The 25,648-nt window shown below is 40.4% G+C and overlaps 2 protein-coding genes across 14 annotated transcripts in view; one reads left to right on the plus strand and one right to left on the minus strand.

Moving 5' to 3' along the window:
• Nucleotides 1–25,648, minus strand: part of osbp2b (oxysterol binding protein 2b) — a 337,585-nt gene that overhangs the window by 79,609 nt on the left and 232,328 nt on the right. The window lies entirely within an intron of this gene.
• The window catches only part of ank1a (ankyrin 1, erythrocytic a), a 125,483-nt gene continuing 123,251 nt past the window's right edge, over nt 23,417–25,648 (plus strand). For 3 of the 10 annotated variants that reach the window (XM_061039196.1, XM_061039197.1, XM_061039202.1), the window contains exon 1: nt 23,453–24,198. In XM_061039196.1, coding sequence (XP_060895179.1) covers nt 24,073–24,198 — 126 coding nt within the window. In that variant the 5' untranslated portion in view covers nt 23,453–24,072. Of the gene's footprint in view, nt 24,199–25,648 lie in introns of all 10 variants that reach the window. The other 7 variants (XM_061039204.1, XM_061039207.1, XM_061039198.1 and 4 more) reach the window with 6 other exon arrangements.

A 25,648-nucleotide genomic window follows, 5' to 3' on the forward strand; every position in this document is an offset into this window, starting at 1 on the left:
TATAAGCGTCTTTCTGGCGCTGGCATCGTCTGTAAGCATGTAACTGTTTTTTAACCATTTCATAGAAAAAGAGAGGGGGGAGTTTAGCAATACAGAGGCTGTCTTAATCTTGTTTGTTTGCCATAAAAAAACCAAGAAGATACGAGAAAGAGACGTGTATGTTTACAGTGTGAAGTAAGTCTTTTCCTAGGGCGATGTTTTAGTATTTTAGGGCCCTTGTCAGTCATGGGGCCTTACAATCGTCCATACTTTTCTCCTCCATACGATGCTCCTGTTGAGGAAACTCAGAAAAGCACACATGACAATATAAATCATCTAAACCAGCATGCATTGAAACACAAGTCAAATACACAGACAGACAGAATTTATTTTTTTAAAAATGCATTGCTATGAAAATGAGTTTTTAGCAGACGTTTAACAGAAACTCCAGATTCTGCAGACCTGACGCTGTGGGGACGACTGATCCAGAGTTTAGGAGCTGCCACTGAAACACTCTATCACCTCTGGATTTAAAATATAAACAAAAAAGTGTTCAAAGGACCTGATCACATGATGATGATGATGATGATGATGACGATGAGATGGAGGCTGCTGGAGTAAGAAGGAGTCAGGCCATGCAGGGCTTTAGCGTTTGTTTGTGGATTCAATCTTCTCTTAGCCGCCTATCTAATGAGAGGACGTCGTTTTAGAAAACTTCAGTACTTTTTCATCCAACACATTTTGGCGTTTTGGATCACTAGTACTGACAAGTATAAAATATTTTGACAACCTTACAGGTAATAACCCTCCTCTCTGGATCATGATGTCCAAAGCTTCCCTCTCCCTGTCATTGACTCCATTACTGCACATCAGCCTGTGTGCTGTCCGTCAGTCAGCCTGCTCTGTTTGAGCTGTCTTTCTTTCTTTCTTTCTTTCTCGTTTGCAAACCTTCAGACTCGGTAGCAGAGACAGGTAGAGCAGTGTTCAGATCAGCTGTCAGAGCCGAGGCTGTGTGTGGGCGGTGCGGTGTTATGGAGACCTGAGAGGACTCGGCTCTTCACACCTGGTCAGGACTCACATGTGCTTTCACTTGACTTCCCCCTACAGATATCTGACAGGAGAAGACGTATCTCACAGTCAGCAGGCAGTGAGGACGCTGACGCTTTGGTTCCACGCTGGAGACGTGGTTTCTCTTTTCCCCAGAAGGTGACTTGTCAGTCTGGAGTCTCTCCACAAACATCCGGCCTCCCTGTGAGTGTTACTGAGTGCAGAGAGTAATTGCAGCGGGGTCACAGCTAGTTGTCACAGTTGACCCTTTGCCAATGAAGTTACAGCCCTGTGAGTGTCTGAGAGTAGACGTGTGGAAGGCTCTATGTGGAGGAGTTTTAATCATTCTTAACATATTAACTACAAAACAAAAGTACAAATGAGACGTTCAGATGTTCTAATTGATTCATATTCAACTGACAGTAAAGAGAAGAAGAAAGGGAGCAGAAAAAAACATGCAAATGGAAAAGAAAACGGACTACATCGTAGGCAGCGCCATAGATGTATGCACCCACTAATCCACCACTGTTTGACATAAATGTTTCAAAAATACATGAACATACATCCCGGATCTTCATCATCTCATACAGTTATGAATGCATCTGCACTGAGGTTGTTCAAAATGTTCAATACTTTGGTACTTTTCCATCCCACATGTTTTTAAAACAATACAATCTCCTTCATTTTAGTGATTGATGGTGCTAAAAAGTAATAAAGCTTAAAAAAAAACTACAGATCTTTGGTCATATTTTTAACCCAAAGCTGCTGTTGGTCATCAGCCAGTTTGAGGAGACTATAGGACTTCTGTTTTTGTTACCGTGGTATCAAAACAGGTCTCGATATCATTTGATTTTTATTTGTTTCACATCAAAGTTCATGAGCGCCGATAGCCTAGCGGTTATGTCATGTGCACCCCATGTACAAGAGCTATAGTTGTCGTCGCAGCAGCTTTAGGATTCAAATTTGACTCTATAGTTTTTCTGTTGTTTGTGAAGCTTTTGATCATTAAAATAATGGAGATTGTTTAGTTTTTTTAACCACTTGTGTTGAAAAGTATCTAAATATCGAACATTTTGAAAACCTTAATCCCTCATATAAAATGTTTTTCTTGTGTTTCTTGCTTTGTTTGGACATTATTAAGTCTGGCAATCATGTTTTCAAAGGCTGCAGTCTCTGTCATGATCACGTTGTAAACTCTCCTTAATGTGAGGACTCCTCCAGTTGCACAGTAATAATCAATGAGTAATAATCAAACAGTATTAATATTGAGTCCTAGACACCTAATGTTGTTTTAAATAACCCTACGTTGGCAGCTAACTCCTGCACGGTGTCTGAAGTGTGCAGCAGTTTGCATCAGTGCAGACTCTGCTTTAATGACACCTGGTGGTTTAAGAGTTTTTGTTTTTATCGCTGTCTTCACACAAAGATATTAATTTACACCTATGATGGCGATTCAGTGGCTGTAAAAGCACTATTCAGAACCAATTTCATTCATGCAAACTACTACCCTCCGGCTCCTGTGTGTATGAGGCAGCCCAATAGCGCCACCTACCTGTCAAAGAGTAAAGTGTAATATCCTGTTCAGATAGTTGGAGAGATAGATGATAGATGTACTTTACTGACAACAAACTGGGAATTGGTGGTGTTATAGGGTTAAGAGGGAGGTTAATAAAGCAGATTAACCACAGAATAAATACATTCACAGAAAATAAACCCTGACAACAGAAGAAGACACGAATTCATCTAAACTAGAATAAATACAGAAACTATAAAAAGTCTCTTTCTACATTTAATCTCCGGTGTTCTGCAGTAAACTCAGCCTCTCTACAGTACGTTTCTTTTCATTTACATCTTGTATTATCACATGCAGTGTTTTCTTTGTGGCATGGCAGCTTTAGCAACACTGTGACAGCAAACACAAACAACCGTTTTAAAACGTCTCACCGTCTCCTCTTGTGTAGCGGCGAACATAAATATGCAGGAGGATATCTAATCAAATAAATCCGTTCATTAGGAGAGCTGCTGGTATTTCTGCTTTTGCATTAATTACATAGTCATTACCATATCAATTAGAGAAATCAGAGATCATGTAATTAAGGTTTAACCAAAAGCACCTGCTGCCTCTGAGCTGTAGTGTGGTGTGTGTGGGTTGTGGTGTGTGTGTGTGTGTGCGTCAGTCCTAATCTAATCTCTGGCCTTTGACAGGACTCCCCCTCATCAATCCTGAGCTGTCGGAATTCAGCCTCCTTTTTTTTTGTTGTTTTTGTTTTGTTTTTGTTTATAGGGAGTGGGTGGCGGCAGTGGTGGCGGTGTTTGAGAGAATGGAGTGGGGGCATCATATTAAGTGTTGTCATGGTGATGGAATTGATTGGCAGGGATGCCTGATTAGAAGGGAAGAATAGGGGACAGGTGGAGGGAGGCGTGCAGACATCTAAAGGAACAGATTGGGACAAAGTGAGGACTCGCTGGGTGTCATCTTCTTGGCTCTGGTTGTACCTTGTAAAAAAATAACCAGTAATTACACTAACGGTCAATAATATTGACAGATGTTCTTGTGTTTTGTTTTAGTTGATCTGATTTTTTTTTTTAAATGTCAGAAATCAACAAGTTTCAGAAGCTATAAGTGTTAAAAACGAGTGCATGCAGGGAGTGTTTTGTAATGTTTTTTGCCACCTGTGAGAAAAAAGATAGATGCAGCCGAGCGGAGGATGGAGTAATTCTTTTAATGAAGGGGTCAGGGGAAGCCATGTGTAAGGAATCATGGGAAGAAAAATACACAGAGGAAAAGAGAGACAGAGGAGGAGAGGAGATGAGGAATGAGAGGAGGGAATGGGAATGAGACTCAGGGGGACTGTGACACCACCGGCCTCCGGTCCGGCCTCTCCCTCCTCTTTACCTCCTGTTTCATTTCCTCTCTTTTCTTAGTGCTCCCTCTCTGCTCCTTTTACCCGTTTCAGTCTTGTGTCTTTTTTCTTTATTGAGGTCAACCTTACACATACATGCATACACAAGTGTCAGGGCTGGGCCAGTTTACCCCTACTCATTTAAAAGTGGAAGACAAAACCAAGCAAGGACAGAGATTCAAGATGATAATGATCCAATAAAATACTAATAATGCAATTTAATACAAAGTAGAGCTGCATTATATGAGAAAAATATGAAATGACATCGTTCAATTTTGTGATAAAGAAATGTTGTGCTGCAAATAGAGAGATATTAAAGAGTCCATATTAGCTTTAACGCCTATTTCACAAAAATCTGTGATCTGCAACATGTTTCTCCTGTTTCCAAAATAGCTTCTTTTTTTTCACCACTGAATTTGCACTAATTAATCTGATGCTTGAGCTTCATCTGACTGATTAGTAATGGAGTCAAAGCACGGATATTACACTGAGGGCTCCATGAAATGGGTGAAGCGTAAGCATGCTGATTGAGAAAGCACTTCTTGTTTACATGAGATCATTTTACGCTGCTGCAGTGGTTAGCGCTGTCACCTCTCCTTCCAGGTTCCCGGTTCGAATCCCCCTGTGCAGACAGGTCCTTTCTGTGCGTGGCGTTTGCATGTTCTCCAAATTCATGGGTTCCCGGCTTCCTCCCACAGTCCAGAGACATGCTTGTTAGACTAACTGTTGACTCTTACTTGCCCGTATAGGTTTGAGCTTGAAGTTTTTCTGTCTCTGTATGTCAGCTCTGTGATTGGCTGGCGACCAGTCCAGGGTGTACCCTGCCGCTCGCCCAATGACAGTTGGGATCGGCTCCAGCAACCCCCAATGGGACAAGCTGTATAGACAAAAGATTGATGGATAAAATAACGTCTCGTTTATTGTGGGAAATTCTGACTTATCTGACGTTTATTGTTTCTGCTTTTATCTAAATCCTTTAACTTTGGTCATTTCTTATCTTACTTACTTTGTCTATTTATGTTTTATATTTATATATACTTTTTATTTTTATTAATATTATAGTTTTTGTGTTTTTTTGATCCTTTAACCACTTGTTTCTATTTCTTTTCCTGCTCTTACCTTCTTATTGCTGTTCTCTTTTTATTTGATTTTAGCTCTTTTAGTTTCTTACATCTTTTTAAATCTTTGGTTCCTCTTGGTCTCAGCTCGTGTTGTTGGGTTCTTGTGTTTCCTGGGTTCTTATGATGGTTCTTATGATGGTTCTTGTGATGGTTCTTATGATGGTTCTTGTGTTTCCTGGGTTCTTATGATGGTTCTTATGATGGTTCTTATGATGGTTCTTGTGATGGTTCTTATAATGGTTCTTGTGATGGTTCTTATAATGGTTCCTCTTGGTCTCAGCTCGTGTTGTTGGGTTCTTGTGTTGCCTGGGTTCTTATGATGGTTCTTATGATGGTTCTTATGATGGTTCTTATGATGGTTCTTGTGTTTCCTGGGTTCTTATGATGGTTCTTATGATGGTTCTTATGATGGTTCTTGTGATGGTTCTTATAATGGTTCTTGTGATGGTTCTTATAATGGTTCTTATGATGGTTCTTATGATGGTTCTTGTGATGGTTCTTATAATGGTTCTTATGATGGTTCTTATGATGGTTCTTATGATGGTTCTTGTGTTTCCTGGGTTCTTATAATGGTTCTTATGATGGTTCTTATGATGGTTCTTGTGATGGTTCTTGTGTTTCCTGGGTTCTTATGATGGTTCTTATGATGGTTCTTATGATGGTTCTTGTGATGGTTCTTATAATGGTTCTTGTGATGGTTCTTATAATGGTTCTTATGATGGTTCTTATGATGGTTCTTGTGATGGTTCTTATAATGGTTCTTATGATGGTTCTTATGATGGTTCTTGTGATGGTTCTTATAATGGTTCTTATGATGGTTCTTATGATGGTTCTTATGATGGTTCTTGTGTTTCCTGGGTTCTTATGATGGTTCTTATGATGGTTCTTATGATGGTTCTTGTGATGGTTCTTATAATGGTTCTTGTGATGGTTCTTATAATGGTTCTTATGATGGTTCTTATGATGGTTCTTGTGATGGTTCTTATAATGGTTCTTATGATGGTTCTTATGATGGTTCTTATGATGGTTCTTGTGTTTCCTGGGTTCTTATAATGGTTCTTATGATGGTTCTTATGATGGTTCTTGTGATGGTTCTTGTGTTTCCTGGGTTCTTATGATGGTTCTTATGATGGTTCTTATGATGGTTCTTGTGATGGTTCTTATAATGGTTCTTGTGATGGTTCTTATAATGGTTCTTATGATGGTTCTTATGATGGTTCTTGTGATGGTTCTTATAATGGTTCTTATGATGGTTCTTATGATGGTTCTTGTGATGGTTCTTATAATGGTTCTTATGATGGTTCTTATGATGGTTCTTATGATGGTTCTTGTGATGGTTCTTGTGTTTCCTGGGTTCTTATAATGGTTCTTGTGTTTCCTGGGTTCTTATGATGGTTCTTATGATGGTTCTTGTGATGGTTCTTATAATGGTTCTTGTGATGATTCTTATAATGGTTCTTATGATGGTTCTTATGATGGTTCTTGTGATGGTTCTTATAATGGTTCTTATGATGGTTCTTGTGATGGTTCTTATGATGGTTCTTATAATGGTTCTTATGATGGTTCTTGTGTTTCCTGGGTTCTTATGATGGTTCTTATGATGGTTCTTATGATGGTTCTTATAATGGTTCTTATGATGGTTCTTGTGATGGTTCTTATGATGGTTCTTATAATGGTTCTTATGATGGTTCTTGTGTTTCCTGGGTTCTTATGATGGTTCTTATGATGGTTCTTGTGATGGTTCTTATGATGGTTCTTATGATGGTTCTTGTGATGGTTCTTATAATGGTTCTTGTGATGGTTCTTATAATGGTTCTTATGATGGTTCTTATAATGGTTCTTATAATGGTTCTTATGATGGTTATTATGATGGTTCTTATAATGGTTCTTATAATGGTTCTTATGATGGTTCTTGTGATGGTTCTTATGATGGTTCTTATGATGGTTCTTGTGATGGTTCTTGTGATGGTTCTTGTGATGGTTCTTATAATGGTTCTTATAATGCTTCTTATGATGGTTCTTATGATGGTTCTTATAATGGTTCTTATGATGGTTCTTATGATGGTTCTTGTGATGGTTCTTATGATGGTTCTTATGAAGGTTCTTGTGATGGTTCTTATGATGGTTCTTATGATGGTTCTTGTGATGGTTCTTGTGATGGTTCTTATAATGGTTCTTGTGATGATTCTTATAATGGTTCTTATGATGGTTCTTATGATGGTTCTTGTGATGGTTCTTATAATGGTTCTTATGATGGTTCTTGTGATGGTTCTTATGATGGTTCTTATAATGGTTCTTATGATGGTTCTTGTGTTTCCTGGGTTCTTATGATGGTTCTTATGATGGTTCTTATGATGGTTCTTATAATGGTTCTTATGATGGTTCTTGTGATGGTTCTTATGATGGTTCTTATAATGGTTCTTATGATGGTTCTTGTGTTTCCTGGGTTCTTATGATGGTTCTTATGATGGTTCTTGTGATGGTTCTTATGATGGTTCTTATGATGGTTCTTGTGATGGTTCTTATAATGGTTCTTGTGATGGTTCTTATAATGGTTCTTATGATGGTTCTTATAATGGTTCTTATAATGGTTCTTATGATGGTTATTATGATGGTTCTTATAATGGTTCTTATAATGGTTCTTATGATGGTTCTTGTGATGGTTCTTATGATGGTTCTTATGATGGTTCTTGTGATGGTTCTTGTGATGGTTCTTGTGATGGTTCTTATAATGGTTCTTATAATGCTTCTTATGATGGTTCTTATGATGGTTCTTATAATGGTTCTTATGATGGTTCTTATGAGGGTTCTTGTGATGGTTCTTATGATGGTTCTTATGAAGGTTCTTGTGATGGTTCTTATGATGGTTCTTATGATGGTTCTTGTGATGGTTCTTGTGATGGTTCTTGTGATGGTTCTTATGATGGTTCTTATGATGGTTCTTGTGATGGTCGGGTTATATATGTCTGTTGGGTATCGTGCACTTTGGGTTCTTTTCTGTTGAATTGTATTTAATTATTTTTAGTATTTTGCATTTGTTATGTTCTTGCTGTTGTTTATGTTCTTCTGTGTTTGGTTTAGTTTGTTCTTGTTTTTGCTGTTTGTCAAAGCACTTTGTAAACCTGTGTTTTTAAAAGGTGCTATATAAATAAAGTTATTATTATTATTATTATTATAAATAACGATCACACTGAGCAGCCCTATACGAAGGCGCTATGGTGTAAATGTTACAGTGAAAGTAAAAACAAATTTGTTAATACACAAAAAGAGTGCAACTTTGAAGATAAAATAGGACATATAACACATCAAAATGTGAAATCTTCCAAATGAATGTCGCTATAACTGTAAATGTGCTTTTGTTTTTAGCTTATAAACATTACTATTAACTATTTCTTAAGATGTTATTTTAAACTGACATTCTCGGGAGCCATGCTGTATTCAAATCTAATTCAAAAGATATTACACCTAACATTTAAACACAATTTATTTATTTATTGTCAAGGTTACAATTGAGTTTTTAAATCAATAGAGATCAATTCCTGATTTGATGCATTAAATAGTTTCATTTCATTTCTATCATCACTGTGTTGTACCAAGTGTGTGGGGGTTTTCTTAAACTTCATTTCCTGCATTTTGAGTTGTTGTAACTGTGACCCATATGAAATATAGGGCTACTAAACCCATGTAGTTTAGATAGTTGCAGTTGCCGATGTTCCCCAGTAGAGGGCGCTGAGCAGCAGCTTCGTGACCTGTCAATCATCCTGCAGACTGACGTTCACAGCCACGAGCAGACCCAACTTTTCCCGCTATAAAGTGCCATAAAATAGTGGAAAAACATCGATTAATCCAGTCAAAAGAATGTTTTATATGTTAATAAGTTCACTATTTTAGTAGAATACAAGTTGTGAGCCTGAGGAAGATAACTTTCGTCGAGTTATTATTATCTTTATGAATCTCCGGTGAGTTTGAGCCTGTGTTAGCATGTTAGCATGTTAGCATAATGTCTCATTCAGAGCAGCACAGACAGTGAAACCTTAAAGGAACACTTCACATGTTTTGTTGACACTTCACCTGTTTTGTTGACACTTCACATGTTTTGTTGACACTTCACATGTTTTGTTGACACTTCACCTGTTTTGTTGACACTTCACATGTTTTGTTGACACTTCACCTGTTTTGTTGACGCTTCACATGTTTTGTTGACATTAAAACATTTTGTATAAGTGTAATTAGCCACTTTAAAGGTTTTAAAGTAGAATTAAAATGTGGTTTAACTGGTTTTGGTTGTTAAAATGCACTAGTTAAGTGTAATGGTAGTTATAATTTAATTAATTATTATCATGTTTTAAAATGCAGTATATTAAAATCTTTATTTAAAAGAGTTTAAAGAAGGGACATATGAAGAGTAAAGAGTTTAAAAGAGATAAATAATTCATTTATTTGCTAAAATACCATGACATATGCTGATTCATTGCAAGTCAGTATATTTTTTGTTGTTAAAAACTAATTGTTGTGAAACATAGCCAGTAATCTTATTGTCTTTAGGTATTTCCTTTTTGGTTATACATTGAAAAATACAATGATTGAAGTAGAAGTTAATGAGGTCTCATGTTAGAAACAGAATAAGAACTAGATCATTTACAATTCTGCACTATTTGTGTAGGTTTTTTTTTTTTTTTAAGTACCAGAACGTAGATGAACTTGATGGCGAGCCCGTGAATCTGAGGAGAGTCGACGCAGTGTGGCCAGCTGCAGGACCTGCTCAGAGGACGTCGGATTGCTCCAGATAAGACACATACACTCTTATTAACCTACCCGGGTAGTAATAGTAGACATTAACATTGAACACACACATCTGAATTTACCCATGAAGCTGAACTCTTTTTGCACGTTGAACTTTTCTCACAATTCCTCTTTATAGACGAGCATTCGAGCTGGGAGTCCAACTCGAAAGGACTATTTCTTTTGGTTTTGTTTTATTTTCACAGAACTCTATTTTTTCTATGTTTATACACTCAGCACTACTGTAAATGTTTATTGATGCGGAGAAAGGCATTAAAAAGTGTCAACTGTTCAAACCAACACCAACTCCTTTTGTGAGCCGTTCAAGGTGCTTACTCTTTTAGGACCTGGATTGATGTTAGTATCTTATCTATCCAACCAGGTTAGGACCACAGGTGCTACATAACAATATGATTTACCTGTTTTTAAAGATCATTTAGTCAAGGGAATGAGCTGAGGTTCATTTAAGACGGTTTTGATTTCTTGATTTGATCATAATAGTAATATAGAAGTCTACCTCATCAGTCGAAAGTTCAGTCAGTGTTAATTAAACAGCCTATACGTCAGCAGGTTTCTGCTCCCACAGGGGGGAGAGAGGTGAGCCTTTAGTTTGATTTCATCATGACTTCATTTGCCTGATTTTCTTTGAACTTTTATCGTTCTTGTTTTTTCCCTGTAATAAATAATTGATCACTTCTAGGAAGCTATAGGAGCCTGCTGAGATTTGCCTTATTACCACACTCTGACCAAACTACTCTACAAGATGTCTCCAACAATGTTGAACCCATGCCTATCTTTTTATTTTTATTACAGACCTGAGCTAAAGACAAGCAAAGGGTTGTAAACAGGATGTACCAGTGGGCGGCTGTGGATCAGTTGGTAGAGTCGGTCGAAGATCGGCTCCTGCAGCCACATGTCCGATTTGTCCTTGGGTAAGACCCTAAGTTGCTCCTGCTGCTTCTTGTATGAATTGATAAGTTAATACTGATGGACACTTTACATAGCAGCCTCTGAATGTGGTGTGAATGTGAAGGTGTGACCATCGGTGTAAAAGCTCTTGAAGACAAGAAAAGTGCTATACAACATTTACCAAAAGTAGACAACAACTAACAACACAAAAACAATGAAATAATCAAGAGGTCAGTCAGCTGTAACAAATACTTTCATTCCATTATTCTCTTCATATTTCTTCCCTGAGTTAACTTTCAGTCTCATCATTAGAGACCACAGTTTGGTCAGTGTTCTTGTTGTATGGTCATGTTCACTATCACACCACTAGATGGCAGAAGTCAACTGGATATACAGTTTGTCCTTCAGCTGAAGTGGCTTCATATTTCTGAGCACAACACTTTGCATCCTCTCTATCTTTAACCTCTGAATAATCATTCATTGATCTGCTGTTATGTAAGAAAATACCCAATTTAGTCTTTTGAGCCTTATACAACGAGACTCCTCTAAGAGTGTTTCCAAAGAGTTTTTTAAACACTTACTGTATTTGTTTTTAGATATTATAAGAGATAAAGTTTTGCCTCTATTCTCACATTTATTGCATTTTGTAGGGCTGAGTTTGGCCTGTGTTTTCAGTCATTATTTTCCTTTAGTTCACACATTACAGATTCAAGAGTCTGTTATTTATGGTCGGAGGCTCCTCTGATTGTTTTTACAAAGACGAGGATTTTGAATCTGAGCTATTTTTGTCACTGATGTTAAAAAAAAGCTGCAGACTCCCCCTTTCCCCTAAGAGTACAAGTATATTGGCAGATATTTAAATGTTACAATCACTAGGCAAGCCCCCCTTTTAAACAGCTCATTGAAGTGTTTCTAAGCCTGCACACTGCTGTACTAGCTCTGACAGATCCTCTGTACACGACAGCAGCGACTGTCAATCTGCCTCAAGCCATCACCATTCCCCAGTTGGTGTGACAGTAATATCCACTGCTGACTCTGCTGCTGTGAGACTACGCTAAACTGATGTTCACACCAGCCGAGCTGTGGCTGCTGCAGCGTCAGTAACACTCGTAGCATATTAACACCGGGCTCTGGTCTGCATACTTCCCTAGATTACAGAGCCATATCAGATGAGCCCCTTTAGATGAGGTGGCAGGCTGCCTGAGCCGCCGCACTGCTCGGACTTGAAGCCTGCCCTTGGTTTGTTACCTGCCATATGGCTTTCCCAATCAGCGCTCTCTCTGCTGGTGCAGCGCCAGCAGGGAGGGGAGAGAGAGAGAAGAGAGAGAGAGGGGGAGATTCAGGTCTACTGTACTGTATGAGCTAACCTGATGTAACCTCACTTCATGATGTAGCATCGCAAGGGAAACATGATGTAAAACTAACTGCAGGAGGAGAAAAAATCAGGAAGATCTGAAAATAAGATATCATAAACCTGATGATCTCCAACATGTTGATTCTAGTCTCTCTAGTGTTGTTGCTTTGGGTTGCATTCATTTCTAACTAGATGTTAAAGTCTTTATATGTGATTTTTAACACTTACAATACAATATAAATCAAGTATCTCCTCTGAAAATAACTCTGTGAGTCATGACTGTCTACAATGGGTGTAACACCCGAGTCCCACTGTCTGTGATGTTTTCAGAGTTTTCAGAGTCCTATCTTCAATTTGTTTACATCGCCCGGACGGCCGGCTGACTCCTCCCCTCGTGTATAAAAGTTGTTTAATTGAGGGACTAGAGAAAAGAAGAATAACATACTGTACTCACTGCTTAACTGTGTTTCTAGATCACGCTCATTTCAGGTAAATTTACATGCAGTGTGAAGATACGAGCAGAATAAAGATCGCTAGCATTAGCATGCTAACACAACAATGCAGCGCAAGTTGTTTTGGTTTCATGTATACGCATATAAAGCCTTTAAAGGGGTAAAATATTCTTCTGGTAAAGATGTGGACCTGCAGCTACCAGACAAATTTCTAGTTTTGGTACGTACCGGGACTTGAACCGGCTTGGCTTGACTGTTTGGATATTGTTCTGCATATACAGGAGGTTGCGTTTATTTTGATTACAGAGAAATCTTTCGTTTTGTGCTCTGTCAACAAGATGTCATTCAATTGTTTTGAATTGCCAAGTGGCTCAAGACTCCCCTAGGGAGGCTATAGTCCTTTAAGTGGACGGCCTGGATTCAAGTCCGACCTGTGGCTCCTTTCCTGACTCTCTCTCCAAAGTTCATACTCTATATAAACTAAATCTTTAAAAAAGAAGATTTTTTTTTGTCCGGACCAATATTTATATTATTATTATAATATTATTATAAGTATTTGACTCAACACATCCACACATTTGGCTGGCAGGTTCCAGGAGATGTTGTCATTTTTAATTAATATAAAACTAATTTGAATAGCTTGGAAACTGTATCTCAGTTCAATAAATAATTAAATACAAATTTAGTTTCAATCTGTTTTTTTGGACCGTGTGCTTGCATGTGATTGGTGTGTTCTCTTATCAGAGCAGCACTGAGCTGTGCAGCCCTGTAGTGTGTTTCTGAATGACTTTTGTGCTGCACTGCAGTGTTGAGCTCTGCACTCCCTCGTCGTACTACCACAGATACCCACAGGGGGCAAGTTGTAATCAGTAGTATGGATTAGTGCTGATCATACCACACATGCTGACTTTGTCCCATTAGTCTTGTAATATTTGCACGATGTCACCTGATGCTGGTTGTTGCAGCTGATGATATGTAAAGTAGTACAATATTGATTAAGTAAAGGCTGCTAAGTGAAAATATCTGAGCATCAATTTGTTACAAAGACAGTTTGTGTTATGCTTTAAAACCATGCAGCGTTTTTTTTCCCTCCACCCTCTTCCTTGCAGTACCCCTGATTAATCAATAGAGGGCGCTGTCTGACCTCTATTCTTCCCTGCTTAGTGTTTCTTTCCCTTCCAATTGATCTTGTGTGACGACTAACCATAATCTGTTTCACGTGGTTAAAATGTCAGTATTATGATCCTTTGATCCACTTTAAATCACTAAATGGTCCACAGTGTTTGTCCATACAGTAGTAGCACAAATACAGCGAGGGTTTTTGATTCATCCCATCATCTCATTTTGGCCCATAATGACTAACAGTGTTGCTAAAATAACCCTGTTGTAAGCCACGGTGGATGGTGCAGAGGATGGCCCAGGCCTGCAGAATACTGTATCTCACTGTAGGCTGTGGACCTCTGCCAGCAAACACACCAGAGACTCCCTCGAATATTGAGGGGGATTCAACATGAGCAGCATAGTAAGAAGAAGAAGCAGCAGCAGCACTGTTTGCTGTGTCCGAACGTGAGCTTTTGTTGCTGCTCATGTGTGAACACTGAAATAAGATGCATTATAATCTTTCCTGTCATGATGAAGAGCTCTGATTTAACGATGTTTGTTTGAGAATATTCTCCAGTGTGTCCTGCTGATCCGTCCCTGATGAGGAGGATGACTAAAGTATATAAAGAATATTTTCCCAAGCGATCCAGCTGCATGTGCCGTGGTGTAAATTATAGTAAAACTATCATTTACTTACAGAAATGCAATAAAAAGGGAGCAGGTAGCATCGTGTTTAGTGCCTGGGTTTGAATACGACCGTTGGCTCCTTTCCCGCATATAATTTCCCACTCTCTCGCTCTCTCTCCCTGATTTCCAACCTATCTCTAAAATAAAGGCATAAAAATCCACAAAATTCATCTAAAAATAAAAAGACTCTGAAAGTAGGCCAGTACGATATGAGAAAAATACACAATGTGTGATTAACATTGTTCATTATTGCCATAACGATATGTGACGATTAAACAAAAATGAACGAGGTCGTAGTATAACTCAGTCTCTATGTCTTTCTGCTGTTTTCAGAATATCTGTTTTCAAGATGTCTCCCTTCTGAATAAATCATCAAAGTACAACCACTAAACTCGTACGAATGAATCCCAGGGTTGTGGATAGCTAGCTTCAGAGTCATCTGACAGAATCAAACTGGTGTCAAACATGGCCGTTATACTCGGGCTTCTGTCCAACAGGTGAAATGTTCTCAGGCTGACTGAGCGTTGCATTTGAGTCACCAAGTCGCCGGTCTGAAACGTCATCGGAAACGCCTCCCTGAAGTCGGAATTCTGACTCGAAACTCGGAGCAACTTCAGTAGTCAAAGTTAAAATCCAACATGGCTGCCACGTCCATCAACAGTAACGCTTAATCTGTAACTGTTGTGTTTGTTAGCAGTTTAGTCCTCCTTTAGTGGAATTAAATCAATCACCTAGAACGTATCAAGCAAGTTCTATCTGTAGACATGTTGTCATGTTCTTTTCACGCTAAAACTATCCCGTACTGTGTTGTTATCGTCAGGTATAAGCTAACAAAACAAAGGTACTACTGGAGTCGTCCATGTTGCTCGTATAAATTGTCGCTGGAACGCGGTTTACTCGGGTGTGACGTCATTCCCAGCTTTGAGACCCGAGATAAAAATTGTATTATTGTGATAAATTCAGACTTATGCAAAGTGTTATTGAGAATGCTTTTCTGATGTTTTTTGTCGTGCAGCCCTTATATAAAGTTTAGCCCAAGGATTGTATACTTATCATTTGTTAACACACAACTGACCTGCAGAATTATGTATTTCTAAACGTAGACGCTTGTCGTTTCACGCTGTTTCTGTTTCAAATAGAGATGGTTTCCTGCTACAGCGGATTCGACTGTGTTACATGGCTTTACTTTATCGTTGCGTCATAAAAATGAACGTTTTGTCTTCTCTGAAGTAGTTAATTTGACCTAGGGCTGGGCGATATATCGAGTTTTTAAGATATATCGATATATTTTCAATCCAGATATAGGGTAGGACAATATCGTTAATATCGATATAGTTCATGTTGCATTAAAATAACGCTATATACGTTTTCGGTAGAGCTGCCAGTTCACCTATTTCTCATCTCACTGTCTCTCCCTCTTCACTCTGCTCCTCTCTCTCTCTCTCTCTCTGAGCCAAACTCAACAAACTAAATGGATAACAAAACACACAACTGTGTTTATTTTGTTATGCAGAAAATGTATTAACTTCACAAACAGGTAGTTTGTTTTCATGTAAATGTTGAACTTGTGCAACTGACTGTTAATAAAAGACATATCAATATATATCGAGTATCGCCATTCAGTGAAAAAATATCGAGATATGAGTTTTGGTCCAAATCGCCCTAATTTGACCCCGTTCTTTTTCTTAGCTGGCCTATTCAAAGTCTTTTTTGCTCTTCCCTTTGGATTGCTCACATGCAGCACAGCTGTCATTTTGACTTCACAAGATATGACCTCTAAGTATTTGTTTGAACAACTACCAAGAAGTTATAGACAAAACAAATAGTTCATCAGTAGTCCTTTTCTGATTACTTTTTTTCCCGCAAAAGTGCCGTAACTAAGTTCAGCCGTCATCATGTCTTTGGACATTCACATTGATTCTTTGACAGCGTTACATTCTTGTGCTTGTCTGTGAGATCACATTGCGTTTCGGCATTGCGGAAGCACAGCACAGTGGGAGCTCCACATCCACACACAGTCAGACTTGCACACACACAGCGAGGGAGGGAGTGGGGGAAAAGCTGTTCCTCAGCCGTGTAGTCCGGTTTCTTAAAGCGCCGTATCGCCTTCCTGATGGCAGGGGAGCAAACAGAGAATGTCCTGGGTGGGTTTTGTCTGTGTTGATGGACCTTGCTTTCTGCTGTGTCCAAAGCTGGGAGTGCAGCTCCCATAATCCTCTAAGCTGTTTTAACCACCCGGGACAGGTCATTCTTGTTTTCCACTGTGCAGAAAGCATTTCCAATATGGCAACTTCCATCTCTTGACTTCTAAAAGCTTCTTCAGAAACCGCTGAGTTACGTCCATTTTTTATAAAGTTTATGTCCAGTCTCACTGGTTTCTTGTTGGCGTATGTGTCAGAGCAGGTTAATAAGAGTGCCTGGCAATATGGACCACCATAGCGGCACCCCTTTCTAACATATTATCTCCCTCGTTATGTCATAAACCTTGTCTTCTTAAAATTACTCTACAGACACACTAGAGTCAAACACTGTTAGCTGGTCTTATTTAAGCTGGCTAATGAAAATGCGTCTTCTATCGAGTCTACAGAACAATAAAGACATTTACATTTATTAAGTATAAACTTCACATACTTTGTCATCACAGAGCTGACCCCCCCACAAAAACATTTATACAGTTTTCTTACACTTCTGTGAGGTGCATGCAATTCTGCAGGGATGCATTTCTCGGCATAAGTTCATTTTTAGGCTATAGTCATTTTTAAATCTGTAACCTCAACATTCGATAAATAAAATACTGGCTGAGTTACGAGTAGTGTTAATTAAAATGTAGGAATCTTAGAGAGTGTGGCTTACCATGTAACGGAAAACGGGTAAGCTATGCTGTCAGGGAGTAACATTAACTAGCAGCCCCGGGGCGGTGGGAAAAGTTGTGGTAACGTTACAGTGCCGGCTGAGTCGACTCATTTTACCTGAGTCAACACTCACAGTGATAGGTAAGACGATAGCAGAGATAAGTCAGACCTACCACAGCGGGTTAATGTATAAACGTATAGCCTACTACTTATGTAGCATCTGGTAGCTAAAGTTAACAACCAGCATCACTGCTAACTGGAGTCTGGTGTTTATTGTTTTTAAAAAAAAATGAAATACAGGCAAGCAACATCAACATAACAGTTTACAAATTGACTAAACGAAAAAAAAACTAAACAGAGAAAAACTATGTAGACTAAATGAAATGTTTATTGTTGTTTTGCTTTGTCTTCTCTTGAAAATACATCTTGATAACATTCAAAACTAACAAAAGAGTTAAAAAAAAAAGTAGTTACTCGTTGAATTAAATCGTTTTTACCTGAACTCGTCCAGAAACAGCTGCAGCGATCTAGCCTTTTACTTTTAAACTGCTGAATAAAAGCAAGATTGCCAGATTATCTTTAGGCAGGAGACTCTTGAATTTAATTCACTGATATTTTTGGAACACATGTTTGTTCACTCTCTTGCAGAGATTGAGATGGCAAATCATTCGTTTCTATTTTTCATTATGAAGCTTCAGTAAAAAGATGAAACGCTTGTTACAGTCATTCGCAGTAAGGGGACAGCTGGTCTGGCTCTGTCTGTAGGTGCTTACTATCATCTCTAAAGCTTAACAATTAAAACATCTCTGTGCTTAAACAAATCTATAAATCTTTCTGTTGTACATGTGCTGTTCTTATTGCTTGTCCCGCTTCGTACTTGAAGACAGAAATAAATGTATTTGATTGGACACTTTGCCGAAAAGCAAAAGAAGACATGCCCCAAAAAATGTCCAAATGTTCTTTCAGGTTGTTTTGTTTACAGATTTCTTACACTGAAAGACTTACATGTATTGCATGTATGAACAATGCTTTTCAACAGAGGTTTATGAAATTAAACTTTAATACACTCTCTCTCTCTTTAACCTAATTTCTACCTAGAGGGCCCAGATGTTCACCTCTGTGCAGGCAACAACATCATCAACAACAACAATGGGATACAACCTGAGACCCTCATTCCTACCTCAGCAAAACGACTCCACTTGAAGTAAGAGATTTCATTTTGTGCCCTTTTTTTTCCACCGTTATGCTCTCGATTACCAAGCAGCAACCTCCGTTGTTGAAAAATGATCCGATGCGGAAGTGCAAAATCCTGCAGTCTGTCAAACGTGCACTTTAGGCTGGCTGTAGAAGCACCAGGAAGTCACTTACACACCCATAAAAAAACTGGTTTTACAGCAGAAATTAACATGTTTACAGCCTGGCTTCAAACCTGCTTCAGCTCTCAGCTGTCGTTAGGTTTCGGGCCTGACCAATAGGGGATTTTTGGGCCCAATACCTATAATGGGGTAGAAAAAAATATCAGATACTGATGTATCAGGCGATATCTATCATTCTTAGATCTGTGTTAGATCTGGAGAGATTTAGCATGCACAATAGTTTCTCTTTTGTCAGATCTTGTTCAGCAGCCAGTTTAACCCCATTAAAGACAGTCGTTGGTAATTTCTTCCAGATTCACTTTTCAAGATTTTGGTTCCTGACAGAACTCATGTTCTCTGTAACAGGAACGAAGAAAATCCATCATCTGTATCAGTTTGTAAGCCTGTAAAAACTTTGACCAATGTCTGCCACGAGGTACCGATCTGATGAACCAATCACACGCCTCCCTGTCTCCCTGCTCGTTCTCTACCTCTTGCGTGCTCTAGCCCACACTCAAAGCGCGTCGTACTGTGAGATTACTTACCCCTGAATTAGACATGACATGACGTAGTTTCTACACAATACAAGCGATGAGCTGAGGTCCACTTGTGGAGCAGCGGCGCTCGTCCATGTAAGTGAGGGGGCGTGGCTTTAGAGGGAGCACAGAGGGGAGGGGTGGGTGTAGACAGAGCACCGAGGTTAACGCTACTTTCAAAATCATGCTAGTTTTTGAAAATTACCAACCCTGCCTTTAAGCTTTACCATTGCTTGTCACAATAAAGCATCATATCCTCAACATGTAGTCTGATGATAGGAGTGTAATGTTGGCACGGTTGCTAAATGTTAACGTGCAACAACTACTTGGGTGAAGCTAAATGATCTGGATTACAGCGGAGTAAAGGTCATCTGCAGTTCTACTGAGTTTAAAATGCCACTTTACGGTAAAATAACCAAGAGGCTCTTAGAAGACTCTTGTTCACTACTTTGTCATCCGCACGCTTCTGATAAACCATTTCAGAAAAAATGATCGTCGGCTAAGTGAAAAAATGGAGAAGAGCTGACACTTAGCAGATTTAAACTAAGCTTGATGGACAATACAAAGTGCATTTAAACTCAGATTGTGACTAAATCTAAAGTCTGCTGTAACAGGTGTGCAGTAAGATTGTAAATGTAAACACGTTCCTGAAGTGAGACAGGATGCTGAATATTTAACACCTGTGGTGACAATGCATACATCCTTTAGGGACTTGTTGATTGTATCTATCTGAGATTATGTTACATAAGGTCTTTTGCTGTTTGCATGGCAGCGGTGTAACATACAGTAAGCGTCCATGTGCTGAAAAGGTTATCCCTCCTCTCTCTCACTTTCCCCCCCGTGTGTGTGTGTGTGTGTGTGTGTGTGTGTGTGTGTGTGTGTGTGTGTGTGTGTGTGTGTGTGTGTGTGTGTGTGTGTGTGTGTGTGTGTGTGTGTGTGTGTGTGTGTGTGTGTGTGTGTGTGTGTGTGTGTGGCTCTGTCATGTCCCGTTCACTGTTTTTAGAGGAGCGCTGGAGCGGCTAATGTGCTAGCGGGTGCTGGCCGTCACACGGAAGAGAGCTTGGGCAGTTAGCTGTGTGTTTTTTTTCTCCCTGCAAGGTCCACACAACCTGTCCCTTTGTGTCCATGACTGGACCACCCCAGGGACCGTCTAACTACACTGGGCGCACTCGGAAATACAAAAATAGACTTTTAATGTGAAGGTACATTCCAGTGGTGTTGTACGTTTCCTCCCAGTGTATTGTGACGACAGTACATTCATCATTTCATTTATGCATTATTCATGTTTCAAAAAGTCACCACGACTCTGTTCATGAAACATGACATTGACATATTTTAGATGTAGGTAAACAATTCACAGAATACTTGACGAGTCTGTAAAAAACAGAAGATGTCATCACAGCTGGGCACACTATGAAGATCAGATAATATCAAAAGCCACTGAGAGGCCTGTCTCAACCAAGCCTCTCACTGTTTCTTTTCTTGTGCTGTTGCCAGTTGTGGCAAATCTGTGTGGTTACAGTATTTATTTTAAGCTCGGCAGAAGTTATATTACTCTTTCCAATCTGAAAAAAACAATACATGTTTGTTTTTAGAATCATTTGTTACCCAGTGATTTACAATATATTTAAGAACGCAGAGATGAGTCGCATCACAGTTCATATAACCAGTCAATAGTAGTGCTATAGGTAACTTGTGCTAGTTCTCTGAATCTGACCATCAGGATACCTTACTGTATAAACCTTGAGATGATGGGCGGGACTTTCACCACTTGGTTTCTCCGGGTTCAGCCCCAGTCTGTCCGGTAGAGCTGGGACGATATGCCTTAGTGGTGATTGAATTTGAAGTGCCGATCAACTTATATTGCAATTCTAAAATGAGTTAGAAAGCAAAAAGAAAGTGGAAACATGCAGCAGCACAGAGAATAGAATATCATGCGTAATATTTATAAAAAATTATGTAAATTGAATGTCAGTCAGTCTTTGATATAAGTATTTTTTACTATCAAACACCGAGACCATCTGTTCCTACAAATGAACTTTCTGTGATCAGCAGCTGACAGCATCTGTTTCCTTTGTTCCCCTGGCAACGAGTCCTACCCCAACTAGTGTATGATTGGCTGCCTGGAGCAGTGACATCAGCACCTTGCTGAACAGTGGCGTAATAAACACCAAACAAAAACACATTGTGAACGCTCTCTCTTTTCATTGTGAACAGATCTGCTAAAAGAAAAAAAACAGACTAACATAGCGTGTTAGCTAACTGTTGCTAAAGCAGCGATGCTAACGGCTAGCTGGGCTAACTTTTTATCAACGATCTCACTGCTACAAACACATGTGCGAACATGAAACAAATACCCGCAGATCAATTACCGCGATCCAGTAAGACTGAAGTTTCATTACGTGAGCTCAGAAGCTAATTAGCGTGCTATCCTATTAGCTCACAGAGGAGACACGGTCGTATGAAGCTGAACGCAGATATGACTTCTTTCAGACAGGATGGAAGAACAGACGTGAAATTTCCTCATAAATAAAACTTTTTAGCTGGTTCAGTCTGAGAGACTGATGGAGTTGCTTTATTGGTAGCCTTAAAGAATCAGAGCTATTGAGAAAACAAGGCGCGCTCTGTACACTCCTTTACACTTTCAGCTGCTCTTGGCTCTCGTCCGTTGTTTTTCCGTAAACTGATATGATGTCACGATGATCTAAGACATTGCGATACTTCAGTGAATCGATTTTTTTTCTCTTCCTGCTACTTCATGTATATACAGTAAGTAGTCCCAAAGGCTGTGTTAACATCTCCTGTAAAATTGTCCCACCGTTCACAAGGGAGAAAGAGAGTTAGCTTAACAGGACCAATCTAGATGTCTAAGCAAATGCCTCCGTATCACCGGTGCAGTCAGTCCGGCTGGTGATTCATTTAGCCACATTCCCCAGGAGTTCAATATTGTGATGGATCTGTTGCCACGGAGCTGTCAGCGCGTCAGTATTTGTGTTTGTTTGTGTCATAGCCGGGCCACATGAGCGAGTGATTTGTGCAGCAGCATTGCAGACTGAAGGCAATATCATCAGTCCTTATCCATTAGTATGCTGCAGCATATATGGAGAGAGAGCCGCTATCAGATCAAGGGAAGCCTTGGCAGGAGAGCAAACCAAAAACAGAGACTACAGTACAGAGATCTGGACTGGAAGTCAGCAGCATATAATACGCCTGAATAGATTCCACCACTCTCAATTATGTTTACACAATTTTACAAATCAGAGACGGACATAAAACCAAGAAATACACTTATTAAATTTATCTAAGAGCCCTTTTCATTCAACTTCTCTTAATATCTTCGATACTGTACGAATAGAAAGTGGTGAAATCCGGCTCGTTTTAGTACACCGTCCAACCCAATGAATGCTCTAAAAAAAGATTTTAAGATGTGGCTGCAGAATACTTTAATACAAGCCATTCACCAGCTGTCCCTCTTTGTGTGTGTGTGTGTGTGTGTGTTTGTGTGTATACACGCACGTGCATGGATACACGTGTGTTGGCATGTGTGTGGACTTTGTGTGTGTCTACAGTATCAATGTTAACTGTATGTGTGATGTATAGTGAGCCGGGTAAAGAGAGATGTTAAAGGAAATTTTTTGCCTGCGTCAGCAGCATCACAAGGGAGGAGGAGAGGGAGTAGAGAAGGGGAGAGGGGGGAAGTTGATGGGAGGGGGGGGGGGGGGAGAGAGGCAGAGCAATACCAGTAAACAGGTGCTGACTCTATCAGCACCTCTCTCTCTCTCTTTCTATGCACCTCTTTTTAACTGCGCACATATCTGTACATGCATTCTTCTTGAGCACAGAAGCCAATTACACCGTCATATAAGTGTTTGTACCAGCCTTCTGTTTTTTTTATTGTGTGCACATCAGAGGAAGAAAGAAAAAGTAGTCCATGAAGCAAAGCCTTTGGTGATGTCACTGTATCACACTTCTTAATGGTTGTTCAGGTAGTGATATCTAAAAGCTTTTTATCGCTCACAGCCTCACTCGGACGTACACAAGCACACTGCACCAACATCCCTGCACGGGTACCAATCCAGTCTGCTGCAGCGCCTAAACAGAAGAGAGGGAGAAGGTAGCAGAGGGAGGGGAGGGGAGGGGGGGAGTAAGAAGCATTTTTTTTTCCTCATGCATGTTTTAGTTTTTTTTTTCTTCTTCTGGTTTCCTGGTGTGTGTGTGTGTGTGTGTGTGTGTGTGTGTGTGTGTGTGTGTGTGTGTGTGTGTGTGAGAGAGTGATTGCGTGATTGGCTGAGGTGATGACGGGTTCCCTGTGCAGTCTAGCGATCCTCCACAGATGGACTCACAGCAAGACTATGAGATGCTGAGAAATTAAATACAGGAAAAGGAAACAAAATCAATGCAATGTGAGGAGCGAGCGCTGACTTTGATTTAAAGCTGGTCAGGGTATTCCTCAACTGACTGTCAGTTCCATCCCTCTTTAATCTTTGTTGATGCGGAGGGTAAACTGGGTTTTGAAGCAGTTGTAGAGAATGCCAAAGCAGTGAATGGAAGAGAGATGTACAGAAGGAAATCAAGTTAAGGGGAAGGAAAACCTGGTTATATCCTCTGATATTTACCCTTTTCTCCTGCACAGAGAATGGAAGACCAAAGAGAAAGGCAGCAGAAGATTTGAACGAGGGAAGTGTACGTGAGTGTTGAGAGAGGGAGAGTGTATGAGCATTGGAGAGAGAGAGAGAGAGAGAGTGAAAGAGAGCTGCGCTGCAGTAGCATCCCACAGCAGACGGTGAGGACTGCTGGTGTGTGTGTGACTGCACTGCTGAAGAGGAGGCGGAGGCAGAGGGTGAGCACGCTCGCAGACTCTGCAGGGCCATACAGGAACGCACAGCAGCAGCAGCAGCGAGCAGCAGCAAGCAGCGGTAGTGTTGGCCGGCACCAGGTATACTACAGGAGGATCTGGACACGCCAACACCGCCTAGACCCCCAGAACCACCGCCATGGCACAAGCGGCCAAACATCTCCGAAAGAACAAGGATTTAGAAGCCCAGTTAGAGCAGGAGCGCAAAGAGAAGGAGGAGGAGAGATCCAAAAAGAGGAGTCGCTCGCGGGATAAAAAGCGCAAGGTACTGGGACTAATCACAGGTGGGGTAGTCAGGGGTGAAGTGATGGGGGGTAGGGTGGGGAGGGGAGGGATGGCTAGAGAGGGGGGCAGGAAGGTTGAGACGCCCCCCCACCCCCTTCTTTTTCAGTCATGCTAAGCTGTGGTCGGGGGTGCCGGGGCACACATGGAAACTCAGTCATGAGTGTGTTTCTACTGTGTGTACACATAGTCACACATGTATGTCATGTGCATACAGACACGGGGGAAAAGGTACAACACACTGCATGCTCTCCTAGTCCTCTCTACTGCTCTATACCTGCTTTATTGGCAGTCCTGTCTGAGTTGTCTGATAAGGCAGTGTTGTACTGTACTTCTCACAGTGTCTCTGTCCCTCTTCACATCTCTGTCTCGTCCCCTCTCTCTGTCTCCTCTCTCTTTTGTTTTCACACTGCGGTATGGTGGCAGTGAGCAAAATTTCACTACATCACTAATAATCCACTAAGACGGTGAGCTTGCCAGTAACAGCAACAGACCTTTTCTGATCTTTTTTTTCTGGCATTGTAGTGACCGCAGAGCAAAAAAACCTGCAGGCTTCTGTCTGACTGAGAAGTCCCAGGCAGAACTGGCAGAGCTCGTTGTAAACAGTAAATCTCTGCTCCGCTAGTCACACGACTGCAGGGACGTATTCCTCTGGCCGTTGTGGGATTTTACTCAAAACGCATTAATGAAAATGAGTCATCCCTAGATTGTGCTGTTGTGTGTGTGTTGGTGGCAAATTGGTCCTCGGCAAATGAGTGTGAGTTCAGCCGCCCTGTGAGCTCGCACCGTGCCAGGCTGGCTGTAAACCAATCTGATGCTGATGCAGTAGAGACAGTGTTATAGACAGAAACACAGTACAGCATCCACTTTCCCAGAGAGAGGGGGGGGGAGGGCTGAAAGACTGCTATTGGGATCACATTTTTCAATTAATCTTGTACAATCAGGGCATGAGCAAAATGAAAGGGTAAGAGCAAAACTGTAAAATGGTATGACTCAGACATGATGGGGGTTGTTGTCTCCCAGGGAAGGTTGTGCTTGTCAGCTTTTTCTTTTGGAGAGTCAGACTGAAACACACCAACACCACTACCACTCTGTTTACAATAACTGACATTAGCCTAATACCTGTGCATAGATGCTTCTGTGTGTGTGTGTGTGTGTGTGTGTGTGTGTGTGTGTGTGTGTGTGTGTGTGTGTGTGTGTGTGTGTGTGTGTGTGTGTGTGTGTGTGTGTGTGTGTGTGTGTGTGTGTGTGTGTGTGTGTGTGTGTGTGTGTGTGTGTGTGTGTGTGTGTGTAAGTGCAGTATGTGCATGTCCAGCAAGATGAGGTCTAAGGGAAGGTCTGCATCTCTAACAGTATGGATGAGGCAGGGATGGGATTTCTGGTGAGGGTACTAATGCAGCCCAAGTTTGTCTCAAAGTGTATGGTTTCAGAGG

Source organism: Labrus mixtus, chromosome 5, assembly GCF_963584025.1.
Source record: "Labrus mixtus chromosome 5, fLabMix1.1, whole genome shotgun sequence".
In the NCBI taxonomy this organism is placed as follows: Eukaryota; Metazoa; Chordata; class Actinopteri; order Labriformes; family Labridae; genus Labrus; species Labrus mixtus.